The 21019-nt window shown below is 43.6% G+C and overlaps 1 protein-coding gene across 1 annotated transcript in view; it reads right to left on the reverse strand.

Moving 5' to 3' along the window:
* LOC112224794 (delphilin-like) overlaps nt 1-21019 on the reverse strand; it is a 29826-nt gene that overhangs the window by 8169 nt on the left and 638 nt on the right. Inside the window, 12 exon segments of the mRNA XM_042306128.1 lie at nt 214-305; nt 751-894; nt 1346-1497; nt 1856-1927; nt 2296-2613; nt 3307-3376; nt 6223-6326; nt 7739-8020; nt 18563-18717; nt 18959-19294; nt 20061-20177; nt 20402-20538. Of these exon segments, the coding sequence (XP_042162062.1) occupies nt 214-305; nt 751-894; nt 1346-1497; nt 1856-1927; nt 2296-2613; nt 3307-3376; nt 6223-6326; nt 7739-8020; nt 18563-18717; nt 18959-19294; nt 20061-20177; nt 20402-20538 (1979 nt within the window).

Below are 21019 nucleotides of genomic sequence, written 5' to 3' on the forward strand. Positions count from 1 at the left end.
TGTCTTTTTTAAAATGTGAACATACTGTAACTATGTAATACTATTTACAGACAGTTCGTGAGCAGACGTCCAGATAAAGTGTTTCCCAAAGCACTTGTAAAAGCATTGCAGTACAGCGGAGCCCTGTAAGTATTTCTCTTTATAAACAGATGGCTCATCATTAGCACCGCTGGCTCTGCATGGCTGACCATTGTGTTGCAGTTTTATACCCACGTGATTCAGGTCAGGGGACTCTGGGAAGGAGGTGCCGTCTCCACACTGTCTCTCTCCAGGTGTCCCACTCCCTGGTGCATCCACATGAATCCCTGCGTCCACATGAAGGGACAAACAGTCATGAGGATCCACCTCCTCTCAAGCCCAGAGAGGAGGGGAGACAGCAGGAGACAGCAGGAAGCGTCATAATGTCCTTAACAGCATGGAGAAGCGACAGAGGCCTAGTGCATTTTGAGCTATGGGCTGGATCCTAACTTGAGATTTACTGTACACTACACAGTACTACACAATTTCTGCACAAATCTCCCATTGGCGTCAATGTGAGGTTTATGCTAAATTCCAAGTTACTGTAGGCATTTCTCAAGTTAGGATTTGGCCCTATGAGAGTTAAGATGGGCTTAATGCAATACTTGGCTTGGATAGATGTTCTCTGTTAGAAGCAGCATGTCAACCCTCAGCCCTGGAGTGGCTAGTTGAGAGGAAACCCTTCCAATCAAGGATAAGGACAAATAGTTGTTGAGCTGATCACATTCGTACCCATCCCCAGGTGTGTTCCGATGATGCAGTCGTCAGAGCTCCTCTCCCGTACGGTGCCTCTGTAGGAGGTACCTGACACACGCACTGAGCTGCTCCTCCTGTGGTGCTCATGTCCTGCACCTGGCTCTGGCTCAGGCTCTGCTGCTGCACACACACACACACACACACACACACACACACACACACACACACACACACACACACACACACACACACACACACACACACACACACACACACACACACACACACACACACACACACACACACAGAGAAAGAGAGAGACGAATTCAAATGAATTAGAATGACAGGAGGAAATATCTAAGAACATCCCACCCAACTCCCACTGAACAATAAATATATTCTCTAGTTGTCAGCTATTTTCATTGTAACTTCTAGTTGTCTACGTTTTTGCCTCTGCAAGGCCTTGCCTGTAAAGATGCAAAGCAATCTTCCACTATGAAAGACAAAACATTATATAAAATCTAAACCGGTGAGAGCATAACCAGACAGAGACCCCACATCTAACTCAAATCACTCACACACAACAGACCCAACCAAGCAGGCAGAGAGATGTTGCTAATGGCTAACCCACCTGCGGTCTTGAAGCCCAGGAAGCGTGAGATCTTGCTCTGACAGTGTTCCTGCTCCTCGTAGGTCAGCAGCTGGTAGATGAACTGCCAGATCACCTGCTTGGCTGGAGTGTCCAACACCGGGAACACATCAACAATCAGGGTGTCCACGTTCCTGAACATATACAATGAAAAAGTCACTATTTTAGATACTTCTGAACAGCACAGACAAAAAAAATCGAAATCTGACCTTTTTGTTGCTACAAAAAGTATTTTAAAACATGCTAAAATAAAAACAAATAAAAATCTCAGGCACACTGGTAATATTCATTCTTCCATGAATTGAATAGATATTTTAACCAATGTTTCATCATGGTATTGGGGAGGTACAACTCAACTCCTACCAGTGTGCTGGAGTTTTTCTTCTTTTTATCATTAAGAATACTTTTTCCCATGCACCTGGTAGCTTGTTAACGTGTGCAAGTTCACTTTCTCAAACATGCCAAAATAAAAGTATCAAAAGAAAATCCTACTTTCGAAAAGGTTTATTGCTATTCAGTAACGTTGACAGGGAATTTGTCTTGGTGACTCTTTGATTCTGTACTCTGTAAAATAACATGTATTGCTTTAGATTAGACAAGTTTACCATTATATAATGTATATATTATATCATTTACATTTAGTGCATGTAATAAGATGTAATGAACCATATTAGGATTCAAGCAGATTATTGAGGAGTAGGATGTTATTTGGTAGGGAACTGTCAGATTATGTTTCTGTAACTCTCCTTTAGGGTAGGTAAACATAAAATGTATGTAATATTTACTATTGATGTGTGAGCCATTTCAAATGAATAAAACATAATTCCTGACATTTGAAAGGAGATAAAATCCCTCCCTCCCTCCCTCCCTCTCCTACTTCCTTCTCTCTCTCTCCTACTTCCTCTCCATCCTCTAATACCCCACCCCCCCACCTGTGTTGGAAGAAGGTCTCCAGGGCCTTGCAGATGGTGTATCTCTCCTGCACGGTGAGCAGGTGATCCAGCTGCTGGCTAAAGGTGCGTCCATGGACCCTGATGCTGGGGGGGAGGATCTCAGCCACCCACTGTAGAGAGCTGAGGGGGACCGGGGAGCGGGACCTTGGGGCCACTGAAGGGGCCACGCTTGGGGAAGTGTCCTCCTGGTCCCCCTGGTCAGGGAGGGAGTAACCAGAGGGGCCGCTTTCCACCACCAGGGTTGGCATGGCACCACTGCCCTGCAGCATGGACACCACCTTCTCATGGGAACAGTTCCTGATGACACACACACACACACACACACACACACACACACACACACACACACACACACACACACACACACACACACACACACACACACACACACACACACAAACACACACACACACACACACACACACACACACACACACACACACACACACACACACACACACACACACACACACACCACACACACACACACCACACACACCACACACACACACACAGTCACTGTCAGTAATAAAATCAATGTGCAAGGATGCTGTCATTGGACTAGCTCCTACAGACACTGAAAGGTACAAAGAGTTACTATCTACAGTATTCAGTAGTGCGCTCGACTACTCACCCATGTGACCCATAGTTTACATGGTTACTGGGGTGGTATAATGAGGTATTTGTGAGTGATACTGTGGGTGATATTGTGCTATGGGCGGTGAAATATTGACAGAGCTCTCCTGAACAAATGTGATTCCAGCCAGGCTGTGTTCTAACGGGCACTCCTACACTTCTTCAAGTTCAGAATAAAAAGGGAAAATAAGTCAGTTTAAAGGGCGTAAAAGGACTTCCCACAAGAATTTTCTCAAATGCCATTCCACACACACATCCACGCATGTGAGTGCACAAGGAAACACACCAGCCCAGCTTGACTCACTCTCTTGTGTGCATCATAAGGTAAAGTAAAGACATAACAGGTTTGTGTACCTCATGTCCAGCCCATTGAGGAAAAGGATGCGGTCGCCTGGTTTGAGACCACAGTCTTCAGCAGGACTGTCTGAAGAGAGACAAGGGGATGAGAGTCAGAGAGAAAAGGAGGGAAGACACATAACAATCCAAGATGATACGCAAAAACATAACATTTATAGAAGCCTCATTAATCAAATCAGTACGTGGTATTTGACTGTTGTTGTTTTTATGCACCATGTGTTGTCTGATGTATTGGGTTATGCCGGTAAGCCTTTAGGAACCAATTTAGCATAATATTATTATTTATCGTTCTTAAGTAGGTGTACAGTACCACATGGCCATGCAGGCTCTCTGACACGAGACAGTGTGTTCTTATGGATGCCTGTACATCACGATCTTATCTCATCCACCCACAGCATCTCCATATACAGCTGTCCTGAGTCAGTGAGTAACTTACTGCTGGCCTCTGCTCAGATCTGTAGTGGGTGGTCGGCATCATACACACACACATACACACTCCTCCCCCGCCTCAGTCCTAACAAAGATGAGCATCCGGTAAACCCCATATTATTATACTCTGGTACAACATTTGACATTTTAGTAATTTAGCAGACACTCTTATCCAGAGCAATTGGAGTTAAGTAACTTGCACAAGGGCATATCACAGATTTCTCAACTAGTTGGCTTGGAGATTTGAACCAGCTACCTTTCGGTTTCTGGCCCAACACTCTTAACAATCTGCTGCCCCAACCTCTTCATTTAGAACTACAGCAGAACATCTTCATCACTGCACACAGCAACATCCACATCCATCCATGTATTCACCCTCCTCTCATTCCCTTAAAGGGCCTTTAATCAAACTAATACAACAATAAAAGCATGGCCCAGCATGACTGTCCTGTCTGTCTTATTGTACAGTGGGTGGATGTTGGACAATGTGCATTTAACAAATAACATTTGATTTGATTAGTTATTGACTCAGAGACACGCCTCCACCTCCTGAAACATACTGTATATTCAGGTAACACCCCTCTAGATCAGATCACCCCAACAACAATCCCCACTACTGACCACAGCATCCCAAACACCTAACAACCTCCACTACTGACCGCAGCATCCCAAACACCTAACAACCTCCACTACTGACCACAGCATCCCCAACACCTAACAACCTCCACTACTGACCACAGCATCCCAAACACCTAACAACCTCCACTACTGACCACAGCATCCCAAACACCTAACAACCTCCACTACTGACCACAGCATCCCAAACACCTAAAAACCTCCACTACTGACCACAGCATCCCCAACACCTAACAACCTCCACTACTGACCACAGCATCCCCAACACCTAACAACCTTCACTACTGACCACAGCATCCCAAACACCTAACAACCTCCACTACTGACCACAACATCCCCAACACCTAACAACCTCCACTACTGACCACAGCATCCCAAACACCTAACAACCTCCACTACTGACCACAGCATCCCAAACACCTAACAACCTCCACTACTGACCACAGCATCCCAAACACCTAACAACCTCCACTACTGACCACAGCATCCCAAACACCTAACAACCTCCACTACTGACCACAGCATCCCAAGCACCTAACAACCTCGACTACTGACCACAACATCCCAAACACCTAACAACCTCCACTACTGACCACAGCATCCCAAACACCTAACAACCTCCACTTCTGACCACAGCATCCCAAACACCTAACAACCTCCACTACTGACCACAGCATCCCAAACACCTAACAACCTCCACTACTGACCACAGCATCCCAAGCACCTAACAACCTTGACTACTGACCACAGCATCCCAAACACCTAACAACCTCCACTACTGACCACAGCATCCCAAACACCTAACAACCTCCACTACTGACCACAGCATCCCAAACACCTAACAACCTCCACTACTGACCACAGCATCCCCAACACCTAACAACCTCCACTACTGACCACATCATCCCCAACACCTAACAACCTCCACTACTGACCACAGCATCCCCAACACCTAACAACCTCCACTACTGACCACAGCATCCCCAACACCTAACAACCTCGACTACTGACCACAGCATCCCAAACACCTAACAACCTCCACTACTGACCACAGCATCCCAAACACCTAACAACCTCCACTACTGACCACAGCATCCCAAACACCTAACAACCTCCACTACTGACCACAGCATCCCAAACACCTAACAACCTCCACTACTGACCACAGCATCCCAAACACCTAACAACCTCCACTACTGACCACAGCATCCCCAACACCTAACAACCTCCACTACTGACCACAGCATCCCCAACATAACAACCCCACTAACCACCATCCCCAACACCTAACAACCTCCACTACTGACCACAGCATCCCAAACACCTAACAACCTCCACTACTGACCACAGCATCCCCAACACCTAACAACCTCCACTACTGACCACAGCATCCCCAACACCTAACAACCTCCACTACTGACCACAGCATCCCCAACACCTAACACCTAACAGCATCCCAAACACCTAACAACCTGACCACAGCATCCCAAACACCTAACAACCTCCACTACTGACCACAGCATCCCAAACACCTAACAACCTCCACTACTGACCACAGCATCCCAAACACCTAACAACCTCCACTACTGACCACAGCATCCCACTTTCCCAGCATCCCAATGACTTGCCTAGTTAAATAAAGGTTAAATAAATAAATACATAAAATACTGATCACAGCATCCCAAACATCTAACAACCCCCACTACTGACTACAGCATCCCCAACAGCCAACACCACCCACCTGATACCAGCCCAGTACAATACAGTGTTACCCAACACAAAACATAGAACTTCATCCACCCAACGCACCACATAGAGAAGTGTAATCAGCAGTGCGTCATAACTTACCTGGGATGACAGAGTCGATACAGACAGGGGCATGCCCCCTCAGGGTGAACCCAAAACTCTTCTTCCCTCTGTAAACCCTTACTGTCCTAGGGGGAGCATGGAGGCTGAGGGAACATTACAAAGTGTGTATTATCTTCTGTCAGAACATACATTTGTATACATTTTTACAGTAGAAGTAGTAAAAGATATGGTTGTAACATTATAGTTGTGATATTTCAGGAACTACATTAATACCTTTGTTGTGTACTGATGTTTTATCAATGGGCTTTCAACAGCTTTCAACTGTATTTATCAAGTACTACTGGGTGTTTAGAATAGCCTAGCATTCTCAACAGTAAATAACAATTCTACAGGGATTTCATATTATCATGCCCACATCACGCTGTCTGTTATGTAACTTGAACAATAAAGGAATGTGAATGAGTAAAAAATAAACAGCAGCTAGTGTGTCCAGTAGGAATACCACATAACAGGTATAATTTCCAGCTCAGACAGTGATGCCTCTGTTCCCTGGCTCCCAGAAAGAAGCATTACCATCAAAGACTGGGATGGAGATATCACGGTTGCCATGGAAACTACTCAAGGCAACATCATATGATATAAACAGGAGTTCCATAAAGCAGAAGAAGGAGAGGAGAGGAAACGGGTCAAATCCATTATTTGATTGTCTTTATGCTTGTTATGTAAAACGGGACAGATGAAAACTATTCAAATGGGCTTTTAGAGTACTGTACTGTGCTATACGTACAGAGACACAGAGGGTAGGCTCAGCACTGCAAAGCACTGGGGATAAGAATCTGGTGGGTTAGAAAAGGTGAAGAAAACAGATCTCATCTCTCCCCTCATCTACCATTTGTACTTTATATACATCAGTACCATTCCATAACCCAAGAAGCAGCACAGAAGAGGAGCTAAAAACATGATGTTGATGATTCAATTAACAATCAATCAAGTAACCTATCATCACTGGAGATTTTAATATTGCTCTATTCACTATTCCATATTGACTTGAAACTCATTAGGATATAGGCCATGGGGAGGGGAGGGGCTATTGGTAAAACACGGACTTGAGTCTACTGCAAAGTATATCTGTAAAACTGGAATGGAGTGAGCTACTATATGACTTGAGCTGAGCCTGCTGTATGGTACTGACTTTCTGAGTCATAATCTTAATTCCTCCATGTTATTATCGGTTGGACCCTGAAAGATATAATCGTTGTGTGGCGTTATAATATCAGGTGAGTATACAGACTCAATGGTTAACAGAGACGGTTCCCTAATCAACAGGTGCTTCCAAATCATCTATCAACAAACATCACATTTAAACATTTAGAGAATTACCCAGATATTACCCAGAGGGTTGGAACACTTATTTTTTAAATGTCCTTCAGTAGTAATTTTAAGTCCAATTAATGTCCATTATTTCCAACTCCAACCACACAAACAGCATATTCTAAATCTTCTCTCTCTCAGGTGAGTGGGAGTCATAGCTAAATACACCATACTGTATACTAACCTCTGATTGGCTCCTGATTGATGCACAGGTATGCCCGACATAGACTTCCTGTACCCCCTCTCTCCTCTCTCCTTTCCCCCTCTGTCCTCCCCGGGGTCCCGGGGTACTGAGCTGGCCCGTTTGGAGCCGTAGTGGCGGTCGGGGTGGTCCTCGCTGCGGCTACGTCTCAGACGGCCCTGTGGGCCCGGCTCGCTGATGCTCTTACTGCGACAGATCCTCTGGATCAGGCTCTGGGAAACGGCCTCGTCAAACCGCTGCCGGTGCTTCTTGGGGATGAAGATCCTGGTGAACATGGTGAGAGAGGGACCAGCATGTAAAGAGGAAGAGAAAGTAGGGGGAGGGTGGAGAGGTGGATGGGTGGAGTTCCCCCTGGATCCAAGGGGCTACCACGAGGTAGACCTCAGCAGTCACCCTTCAACAGTCTGTCACCTCTGCCCAGAGGAATCAGAGATGATGAAGAGAGAGATTATGTAGATCTCCGGAGATCTCCGGGAATCAGAAGGTATTACTAGATACCTCAGTAGTCTGATCAACTCTGGTGCCAAAAAACCACACCACTCATACCAAAGCCCTGATCTGAGATTCAGAGGAAAAAGTCAGAGCTAGAACTGAGAAACAAGCATCCAGGTTGGAGAAGAAAATTCACGCAGCTGAATACATATCACTGTTGACTTGGTGAAAGAGAATCATCATAAAACATACTTAGAAATCCATAGATTGACGAGAAACAAAACAAACGCACTTCTTCTAAAAAGTCGCTACGTTTCCATTTAGTCGCTGTAGTCCATGGATAAAGAAGAGAAGTGAAGGTTGGATAGCGAGAAAGAGGGAGAGAGATGTCTATAGAGCCAGTCAGTGAGGCAGCCCTCTGTGCAGTGGCGTCATTTGCTACAGTGTGGATTCACTCTGCTGCAGCTTGAGATACCAACACAGCGACAGCAAAGGTGTGGGAGTCAGCAATATATTACTCTATCACTTTTCTCTCCCTTTCTCCCTCTCTTGTTCTCTCTCTTGCTGCCATCTCTCTATCTATCTGCCTGCCTGCCTATCTATCTGAGGAGCAGAACAATAGCTTTTCTGAGCATCTCTAGGAACTGTGGGATTCTCAGAGGGAGAATGATATGAGGTGAAGTATTATCATCTTCTCATCATGTAGACAATCACACTGATCAAAGCCATCGTCTTGTCTGTCTTTAATAACGTAACCAAGAGAACAGCGGTATGGTGTTATTTAATCAGAGAACTAATTCTTTGCTAATTGAAGATATAAAACATACGGTTCATTACAGCAATTGTGACACAGATGTAAAAGCAACAGCTGATGATGAAAACAACACACACACACACACACCACACGCGCACACACACACAGAGGGCAGCGGACAGCTGGTTTAAACAGGAACGGTGTGTATGCATTAGCAAATTAGAAATGATGAACAACATTGCATTAATACAGATGGAATTGTTTATGGGAATTAAAACACATGCTCCCAATGAACACATCATCCAATACAGATCATGTGAGTACATACAGTATAAATGTAACGAGTGTGCTGAGAGTCGGGAAGCAAGTTCAGGGAGTGAGTGTTTTCATAAATAAACACAACAATAAACACGAAACACACCGACATGAAACAGAGTCAATAACACCCGAGGGAAGAACCAAAGGAGAGTGACAGATATAGAGAAGAGAATCAAGGAGGTGATGGAGTCCAGGTGAGTGTCATGAGGCGCAGGTGACGATGAGTGGCGAGACATCAATTATAATGAAGTGGAGAATTTCCTGGAAACAGACTAACTGGCCACGCGATTAAAATATGACACAAACAGAACAGAGAGAAAGAGAGAGAGAGAGAGAGAGAGAGAGAGAGAGAGAGAGAGAGAGAGAGAGAGAAAGAGAGAGAGAGAGAGAGAGAGAGAGAGAGAGAGAGAGAGAGAGAGAGAGAGAAAGAGAAGCAACGTGCAGAAACGTGTAAAAATGAACTAGCAAATTATGCAAATTCAAACAAGTTAGACAGCTAAATCAAGCAAATTGGACACAGAGACAATAAGGATTCTAGCCACCATTGGGGAATGTTCTGCTAATTAGCTATGGTTCTTCCACAGTGCTCCTGAGTTATCCAGACACATGGAGACCTATCTGGAACTCGTGTAGAACCTGCTGTTCCACGGAAAGCGATTTGTGGACACTCATTACTGTTGTGATGTACTTATGCAGCATCGTTTAGCTTGGTCTCTCACCAACCCACAGAGTCGCTTTCTCTCTACTAGCTTTTCTACATCTCTAGCCACATTATTATCTGGCATCCTTGTGTCCTTCAGTGGTATTTCTAAGAAAACCTTATCTGCCACCACAACTACAATTGAGCCTTCACTGCTCAATACAAGATTAGATTTTTTTTCAAACAGCCGCCTCATCATAAAAGTTGTCTAAACTGTCTTATCTTTGGAACTAATTGAGTTTTCAGCCAATGTGACCTCATTTGCAGCAGAGTTGAGTGGTGCTCTATAATTATCTAAGACGGTGGAGGGAGGATGGATGTCTCCAAAGGGAGAAATGACAAATAGAAATCTAACTGGGAGACCTCATTTAATTTCCATTCCAGATGTGAGAGACTGTACTGTCGCTATTTATTACTTTGCTTTGCCTCACTGTCCATTGCCAGGCACTAAATGACCGGTGGACATTAAAGATTGAGGGGAGGGATTTAGGAGATAATTATGTGGTTTGAAAACCAGTTATTAGGGTCACTATGTTGTTGGTCAGTGGCCATCAGACCCAGATGTCTTCCAGCATTAGGAAGCTTTTTAAGGCCAATAAAGCATTGACCAGTAATGGTGGTGATTACGCAGCTGAAACCTCCTTTATTTCTCTAATACACCTATCAAATACACTGCAAACTGTCTGGAAAGGGAGCGTTGCAGTAGGAGAGCAATGTGATGATGACCTATGAGGGAAGATCAATGGTTGAGAGTGGATGTCAATTGTAAAGTGGTTTGCTAGATGGAGTAATGCTGTAATTTACTGTAAATGTGTGAGGAGGCTTTTGTAGTTACAGTACATTACACTTCTATGGTATGCACCACCACATTAAAGAAGACTATTTTTGTTGACATTAGTTTAGCTTCCTTAAACACAATCATTATGGCAGCAATAACTCCTATACCAATACATGAAACATGGCAGGATCAATAAATCAAATGATCAATAGCACCTTAAGTTCAGTCATTTTTAGGGTAACTTTTTCACAGACTACAATTACATAATAGTCTGGAGCTTCCATAATCCAGTTCTAGCTATAGAAAAAACAACACAAGAGATTAGATACAAAAAAAGCCCCATCACTTATCATGATGAGTTCTAGGTTATCGCGTATTCTAGGAATCGCTAGAGACAAAAAGTATGATTCATATAATCTAGTAGAAAATCCTTGGAATGTTTCATGTTGTCTCACTCAAGTGACGAGAGTCAATACGCAAGCAAGAAAGTATAAAGTTAACACTGAATTCAATTCTGCAAAAAAGCAATTCAGACCACTGCATTAAATCATTGCACAACAATAAATAGTAGAAAACACTCAAACAAGTCTCTGAAAAAGAGCATGGGCTGCCAGCCAACACACACTACCCCTCAGAGTAAAAGTACACAGGTACAGTACTGTAGCAGGATAATTATCTGCCCACCTACAGCAAGTCGGACACACAACACTGCGGTGTCTCTACCTGTACTGAAACAGATGTGTGCATTCTGCAGTACCCCACTGCAAAACAAATGCAAGTACCACAGCCCAAAACAACCAACAATAAAACCAGTACTCACCCCAAACAGCTCATTACTGTCAGTAGTCTGTCATATTTCAGAATCAGAAGGAACGTTATGAGGATTGTACAATAGTAAATGTGAGTAAGTGCATAGGTTCACAAATGGTATGTTGAAGTCTTAATGCAGTATAACGGTATGGGGCAAAATCAGCATGGTGCATCCAAGAACCATCGCCAGCAGTGAACTGTCAAGGGAGAACGGTCACCAACCACAGACGAGCAAGAGCTTAAAGCACAATAATTAAGATAAAAATCCATCATAGAAAATCCACACAGAGAGGGGGGGGTTAGCAAAAAAAAAGAGAGCGAGTGCAAGAGCGAGAGAGAGAGAGAGAGAAAGAAAGAAAGAGGAGGAGAGGAGGGAGAGAGTCCAATTCAGTGGAATAAAACAAACACATTTTCCTGGCCTGTTAAATGCCACTCAGTCTATATTTAGAGAATAAAGAAGGAAAGAAGTGTCGCTGTCCTCTGGGGATCAGGAATCACTGTCTTATTGAACAAAATCGCTTTGCATTTGAATATTAAATGATTCATACACAACCGTATAACCTTAGATAGTACAGGATCTTACAGTATAACAATTTCTATAATGAGTGTCTAATCATATCATTAAGACTTTTCTCTGGTCTGGTCATGTGTTCAGGAAAAACTCAGGACCCAAATTGTTAGGCATCCCTACCTACCTGATATAGCATATTAATGGTACCCAAAGGATGTGACTTTATATTGCACTGACCCTACGCACACTCACCAGACTATATATACACACCATATACATACTCACTCTCGCACACTGCATTGACACTCCCACACACATTCACATACACTACCTATGCATACACAAACCTAACACACACACGCATACCGACATAACACACACACGCATTACGACACGACACACACACATACATTCTCAATACACAAACTTTATTTTACTTCTATTAATATCTATCCTGATGCCTAGTCACTTTACTCTACCTTCATGTACATACAGTGCCTTGCGAAAGTATTCGGCCCCCTTGAACTTTGCGACCTTTTACAGCATTTATACGGAGACTTGATTACACACAGGTGGATTGTATTTATCATCATTAGTCATTTAGGTCAACATTGGATCATTCAGAGATCCTCACTGAACTTCTGGAGAGAGTTTGCTGCACTGAAAGTAAAGGGGCTGAATAATTTTGCACGCCCAATTTTTAAGTTTTTGATTTGTTAAAAAAAATTGAAATATCGAATAAATGTCGTTCCACTTCATGATTGTGTCCCACTTGTTGTTGATTCTTCACAAAAAAATACAGTTTTATATCTTTATGTTTGAAGCCTGAAATGTGGCAAAAGGTCGCAAAGTTCAAGGGGGCCGAATACTTTCGCAAGGCACTGTACGTTCAAAAGTTCAGATCACTTAGAAATGTCCTTGTTTTTGAAAGAAAAGCACGTTTTTTGTCCATTCAAATTACATCAAATTGATCAGAAATACAGTGTAGACATTGTTAATGTTGTAAATGACTATTGTAACTGGAATCGGCAGATATTTTATGGGATATCTACATAGGCGTACAGAGGCCCATTATCAGCAACCATCACTCCTATGTTCCAATGGCACGTTGTGTTAGCTAATCCAAGTTTATCATTATAGAAGTCTATTTGATCATTAGAAAACCCTTTTGCAATTATGTTAGCACAGCTGAAAACTGTTGTTCTGATTAAAGAAGCAATAAAACTGGCCTTCTTTAGACTAGTTGAGCATCTGGAGCATCAGCATTTATGGGTTCGATTACAGGCTCAAAATGGCCAGAAATAAAGAACTTTCTTCTGAAACGCGTCAGTCTATTCTTGTTCTGAGAATTGAAGGCTATTCCATGCGAGAAACTGAAGATCTCGTACGACGCTGTGTACTACTCCCTTCACAGAACAGCGCAAACTGGCTCTAACCAGAATAGAAAGAGGAGTGGGAGGCCCCGGTGCACAACTGAGCAAAAGGACAAGTACATTAAAGTGTCTAGTTTGAGAAACAGATGCCTCACAAGTCCTCAACTGGCAGCTTCATTAAACAGTACCCAGAAAACACCCGTCTCAACGTCAACAGTGAAGAGGCAACTCCGGGATGCTGGCCTTCTAGGCAGAGTTGCAAAGAAAAAGCCATATCTCAGACTGGCCAATAAAAAGAAAAGTTTAAGATGGGAACACAGACACGGGACAGAGTTTGAGGTGTTTGGATCACAAAGACATTCGTGAGACGCTGGAAGAGTGCTTCATTCAATCTGTCAAGCATGGTGGAGGCAATGTGATGGTCTGGGGGTTCTTTGGTGGTGGTAAAGTGGGAGATTTGTACAGGGTAAAAGGGATCTTGAAGAAGGAAGGCTATCACTCCATTTTGCAACGCCATGCCAAACCCTGTGGACGGCGCTTAATTGGAGCCAAGTTCCTCCTATAACAGGACAATGACCCAAAGCACAGCTCCAAACTATGTAAGAACTATTTAGGGAAGAAGCAGTCAGATGGTATTCTGTCTATAATGGAATGGCTAGCACAGTCACCGGATCTCAACCCTATTAAGCTGTTGTGGGAGCAGCTTGACCGTATGGTACGTAAGAAGTGCCCATCAAACCAATCCAACTTGTGGGTGGTGCTTCAGGAAGCATGGGGTGAAATCTCTTCAGATTACCTTAACAAATGGACAACTAGAATGCCAAAGGTCTGCAAGGCTGTAATTGCTGCAAATGGAGGATTCTTTGACGAAAGCAAAGTTTGAATGACACAATTGTTATTTATATTAAAAATCTTTATTTATAACCGTGTCAACATCTTGACTATATTTCCTATTCATTTTGCAACTCATTTCATGTATGAGTTCATGGAAAAAAGTGACCCCAAACTTTTGAAGGGTAGTGTATCTACCTCAAATACCTCATACCTCTGCACAGTGATCTGGTACTGGCTCCATTCTTGTGTATTTTAATTTATTCTTCTTGTGTTACTATTTTATTTGTATTTTTATGATTATTTTTAAACTCTGCATTGTTGGGAAGGGCTCGTAAACAAGTATTTCACGGTAAAGACTGTACCGGTAAGTGACATTGAGATACAATACCCACAATCCACCACATCCACATTGTTTACCTCTGTGTCGTTGCCTCCCTCTAGTAAATACAAGTTAAGGTCAGATAATCAAAGATATGGTCTGGTAAGACCCCAGCCGGATGACCACATGGTCCAAATTCCCTCAGATGGATTCCTCATACCAACCAATCAGATTAACCAATCAGATTAACGACTTAGAAACCGACAGGAAGTGTCATCTCACATTAAATATGCCCATCCCCCTCTCTAATTTATTCCCTTCATAGAGTATAGAAGTAACAGTAATCTCGACAACTCTAAAGGAAAAAGTGTACTTGGATTAAGGGTTTAGTGAGCGTCTTGTTGGTCGTTTTCACACAAGAAAAAACATAAAACAAACGGTTATGCAAATATATCTTCATTAAAATGTCTGACAACATGAGTCTTTAGCCATAGCAGCCAGTATTCTCTGAGTTCAGTTGAGGTCACAAACAAACAAATTTAATTCAAAAAGGCAGAGACAGTGATGAATCCAATTGGCAGATCCTTGAGCTGATCTCAGACAGGAACAAGGCTGGCAAGATTTGTCGATATCGGGTAGAATTTGAAATGACCACACTAAAACTGGCTTTGCCATTGTTGAGCTTAACTTCTGATCATCAATGGCACTCAACTCAACCAGTGATTATCGTGAACTGGGCACAAATGGCTGGGCACAAATATGTCAGGTGTGAGATGATTTCCACACAATCACAAGATGAAGACAAGGTGGAACTGGAAAATGCACCACCATCATGCATCTTAGGGAAGAGATCCTCTGGCTGTTAGCTTGGCTGTTAGCTTGGCTGCGAGAAAAGGAAAAACTACTTTCTAAGTACACTGACCTTGCTGTAACCCAGGAAAAGCGAATCTCAGTCTTAAATGGCATATATAACAGGTCAATTAGAAGTTTTCTAACTGGATCACTAATAATCAGAATAATGAGAGAGTGCTCTTCTTGAGCATTGATGGCCTGATAAATCCTACCCCCGCAAACCTATGTGAACTTTTCTCCACATCTAAATGTGATGAGTTTGCGGCATATTTCAGAGATAAGATAACCAGCATTAGGTTGGGTATCAGTCAAGCAAGACCTGATGAAAAGTTCGACATGTGTCCTAGCCTACCACGCAAAGTTAATATGGATTTATTTTCCCTGGTGGACACAGACATGCTCAGGAAAGTGATATCACAACTTAATCCTTCTACCTGCCTTCTGGATCCTATCCCCACCACCTTCTTCAAACCAGTTTTTAGTTGCATATCTGAAGAAGTGCAAGCTATTGTTAATCACTCCTTGTTCACACGCACTTTCTCTACTGCACTAAAAACTGCAATGGTGAAACCCCTTCTGAAGAAAAGTAATCTAGATTCTTCAGCTCTTTAGCAATTTCGACCAATCTCCAACCTTTCATTTCTGGAGAAATTGGTTTTCAAACAGCAAAATAAGTTTTTAAGTGCCAACTATATTTTTGAAGAAATCCAATCTGGTTGTTGTGCCCACCACAGCACAGAGATCGCCTTAGTTAAAGTGATAAATTACCTTAGAGCTAACACAGATGCCAAACAGCTCTCTGTCCTTGTACTCTTGGATTTAAGTGCTGCATTCATCACTGTTGACCATGATGTCCTTCTGGACAGACTGGAGAGGTTGGTTGGCCTCTCCGTTCCAGTTAAAAATGTTGTTATGTTACAGTCTTATTCTAAAATTGATTAAATTATTTGTTTTCCTCATAAATCTACACAATACCCTATAATGACGAAGCGAAAACAAGTTTTTAGAAGTGTTTGCTAATTTATAAAAAAAAAAAAAACAGAAATACCTTATTTACTTAAATATTTAGAAACTTTGCTATGGGACCCGAAATTGAGATCAGGTGCATCCTGTTTCCATTAATCATTCTTGGGATGTTTCTACAACTTGATTGGAGTCCACCTGTGGTAAATTCAATTGACATGATTTAGAAAAGCACATACCTGTCTATATAAGGTCCCACAGTTGACAGCACATGTCAGAGCAAAACCAAGCCAAGAGGTCGAAGGAATTGTCCAAAGAGCTCAGAGACAGGATTGTGTCGAGGCACAGATCTAGGGAAGGGTACAAAAACATTTCTGCAGCCTTGAAGGTCCCCAAGAACATAGTGGCCTCCATCATTCTTAAATGGAAGAAGTCTGGAACCACCAAGACGCTTCCTAAAGCTGGCCGCTCGTCCAAACTGAGCAATCGGGGGAGAAGGGCCTTGGTCAGGGAGGTGATCAAGAACCTGATGGTCACTCTGACAGAGCTCCAGAGTTCCAATGTGGAGATGCGAGAACCTTCCAGAAGGACAACCATCTCTGCAGCACTCCACCAATCAGGCCTTTATGGTAGAGTGGCCAGACGGAAGGCACATTACAGCCCACTTGGAGTTTGCTAAAAGGCACCTAAAAAAAAAAGGCACTCTCAGACCATGATAAACCAGATTCTCTGGTCTGATGAAACCAAGATTTAACTTTTTTGCCTGAATGCGAAGCGTAACGTCAGGAGTAAACCTGGTACCATCCCTACGGTGAAGCATGGGGGCGACAGCATCATGCTATGGGGTTGTTTTTCAGCAGCAGGGACTGGGAGACTAAGATTGAGGGAAAAATGAACGGAGAAAAGTACAGAGAGATCCTTGATGAAACCTGCTCCAGAGTGCTCAGGACCTCAGACTGGGGTGAAGGTTCACCTCCCAACAGGACAACGACCCTAATCACACAACCAAGACAGTGCAGGAGTGGCTTCTGGACAAGTCTCTGAATGTCCTTGAGTGGCCCAGCCAGAGGTCAGGCTTGAACTCGATCGAACATCTCTGGAAAGACCGGAAAATAGCAGTGCAGCGACGCTCCCCATTCAACCTGACAGAGCTTGAGAGGATCTGCAGAGAAGAATGGGAGAAACTCCCCAAATACAGGTGTGCCAAGTTTGTAGCGTCATACCCAATAAGACTTGAGGCTATAATTGCTACCAAAGGTGCTTCAACAAAGTACTGAGTTAAGGGTCTGAATACTTATGTAAATGTGATATCAGTTTTCCATTTTTTAAACATGTGCAAAAATTTCTAAAACTTGGTTTTGCTTTGTCATTATGGGATATTGTGTGTAGATTGATGAGGGGGAAAAAACTATTCAATCGATTTTAGAATAACGTAACAAAAGGTGGAAAAAGTGTAACGTAACAAAAGGTGGAAAAAGTAAAGGAGTCTGATTTTAGCTCCACGGATTATTAGACTGTATTTGTGATTTAAATACTTGGATGGCTCACAACTTCCTCCAGCTAAATCAAGACAAGACCAAGGTACTTCTTGTTGGTGTCAAAGCACAGAGAGAGAATCTGGCCTCACATTTGAATTCACAGGCAATAAAGATAAAACACTAGGTGTCATTTTAGATTCTGAACTTAATTTCGATTCAAGACAAGACCAAGGTACCGGTGTCGTGTGCTCTCCGTCCGTTCTTGGAGCCCTGTCTGCAGCAGATGGGGTCTTGTGATAACGTTCACAATGCTTGACACTAAGCAAGCTCACCATAATCCCTCCACCAGCAAAATGAGCAATTGGAAAAGCCTGTTTACACACCCATCGCAAAATAATCCCCATAGATTACCATTACTTTTCATTGGGACTCCGAAATTGGGATTTTAGGAGTCTGCATCCCACCTGGGTTGTACTAGGATGTCTATATATCAAAATGGGAAGGTTTGAATGTATCTCTGTGGGCATAATCTGAGTCAAATTCAGCAGGGAGTACAGGTGGTAGGCTACCTTCTCTTTCTCAAGAGCCTATACTGAACACAACTACAGATTAAGTCTACAGTATGTGTCTTTATTTACATTCTATGGATGATACCATTGGGAGCAGAGACTCAAGGGTAGGTACCTGATGTGGCCGATGAGCGTCTGCTGCTCGTCAGTGGTGAGGATGTCTGGGAGGACAGAGGCCAGCCAATCAACCTTCTTCTCCGCAGCATACTGCTTCAGCACCGCAAACAGCTTCTCCTTCACCTCAGGCTCCTCCCCCAAAATCTGGTCAATCTGAAATATATCAATAACTGTTGTTGAAGGGCCTATATAGTACACAGACTCCCTAAAGAAAGATGGTATACCTTCACAAAAAAGTATCCAACTAGCTAACTAAGGAAGTAAGTTCAGTAGGCTTGCGTAATGATTTTTTAACAGTAAAGTATTCTCTTTCAAAATGTTGTTTTCTCCGGACATCAATACTCCCCTGAATAGCTCCAACTCATTCAACAGTTAGTTTAAGAGAAAGCCTCACCTTCCTGTTGAACTCCAGGGCTTTGTGTTTGCGGTCCGTCCTCATCCCGTCTCCCTCAAGCTGTATCTCATCCATACTCTCACTGCTGCGTATTTTCCGTCTGGGCCCCAGACACAGCACCCCTAGTCTCAGCGTACGCCCCTGGGACGCCTTGATCAGAGCCGCCGCCATCTCGTGGTGCCTCACCGGGATCCTGTTGACCTCCATGACGTAGTCGCCGGCCCTCAGACCACCTCGTCCTGCCGGAGAGCAGGGGGAACAATCCTCCACCAGGAGGGGGCAGTCTCCCACAATGGTGAAGCCAAAACGACCGTCAGGACCCGGGGTGATGTCCATCTGAGAAGCAGAGATTTAATTCTTATTTAACTTTCACTGTATTATATTAAGAAGAGAGAATTTATTTTCACTAATGAATTGAAAAGTGTGGCTTTGCCGATGAAATTAGCATGGCAAATCCAGGATTGCCCCTACAGTTTCTGAGGTTACATGAGGTATCAGAAATACAGTGAGTTGGGGGCTCCTGAGTGGCGCAGCAGTCTAAGGCACTGCATTATATGCTGTAGTGCTAGAGGTGTTACTACGGTCCCGGGTTCATATCCCGGGCTGTGCCACAACCGGCAGTGGTCGGAAGTCCCATAGGACAGCGCACAATTGGCTCAGCGTCGTCTGGGTTAGGGGAGGGTTTGGCCGGTGAGCCTTTACTTGGCTCATCGTGCTCTAGCGACTCCTTGTGGCGGGCCGGATGCCTGCGGGCTGACAACGGATGCCAGTTGAACGGTGTTTCCTCTGACACATTGGTGCGGCTGGCTTCCGGGTTAAGCTGTTAAGGAGTGTGGTTAGTCATGTTTTGGAGGACGCATGACTCCACCTTCGCCTCTCCCGAGCCCGTTGGGGAGTTGCAGCGATGAGCCAAGATCGAAAGAATTGGGAAGAAAAAGGGGGTAAAATACAACAATGAAAAAAATAAGAAATACAGTGAGTCAGATTTTCAGTAGGCACAAACAGAAATACAGAAAAAGGAACTTAAAATCAATCAGAAGTATCAAACATTGTGCTACAACATAACGGTGCCAGGTGAGTCCCAGTCAGAGCGAGTTCAGACCTGCTGGATGCGTGACACAACTCCGATGCTGGGAGGGATGTTCCTCTGGGTCTGAGCGATGGCGATGACAGCCTGGAATCCCAAAGTGGACACATTCTGGCCCTCGATCTCCAGCACCTGATCACAGAGAGACAGTATAAGGAAGAGACCGAGAAACAGCTTTTCCAGTATAAATCCCTGGTCATACTATTACACTATTATCATAACATCGTAGTATAACATACCTGTAGTACTTTTAAATGCATGTTTGACAATTGTCTTGCCTTGTTAAATAATGGTTAAATAAAGGATTGAAATAATTACTGATTTCGGTTTAGCTTAGAATCTAGAATCTCTCTGACCTGGTCACCTGGCTGCAGCCCCGCCAGGTAGGCACTGCTCCCCTCCTCCACAGACAGGATGTAGCTAGGACCACTTCCTCCCAGCTGGAAGCCAAACTCCTCTGGCCAGCACTGATTGGACGTCGGCATCGCAATGACTACACGAGAGACAATAAGAATGACAAAGAGGAGAGGAGCATGAAGAAACACATGGAGTATGATGAGGATCAACTGAAAGATGTTCTGTCGCCTGCGGATTGAGACGAGAATAAGAGAAGCAGTGCGGTGCTCTCAGCCCCTGTCAAACCCTTGGGGTCGCCGACCTCGAACAAAACTCCAAAGGCATCTCAGAGTACTTGACCTTGAGGAGCGGGAAGCACTCTCTTCCAAAGTGAATCCAAGTTCACGGAATCTCTATCTGACAGAAGGCTAGGAAATAATACCACTCTATTACTTGCATGAGAATGACTCAAGTGTACAAGAAGCAATGTTTTCTATGCAAAGATATCTGCCATAACCAAACACAGAAAACACATTTAAATCTAGGAGTGCAGATTATTGTGCTTTTTGGGGTAATACACTCCAATCACCAATGTTTCATTTTGGAAGATGTACAACATTATATAAACTATAACAGGT

This window comes from Oncorhynchus tshawytscha, linkage group LG25 (genome assembly GCF_018296145.1).
Source record: "Oncorhynchus tshawytscha isolate Ot180627B linkage group LG25, Otsh_v2.0, whole genome shotgun sequence".
Lineage (NCBI taxonomy): Eukaryota > Metazoa > Chordata > Actinopteri > Salmoniformes > Salmonidae > Oncorhynchus > Oncorhynchus tshawytscha.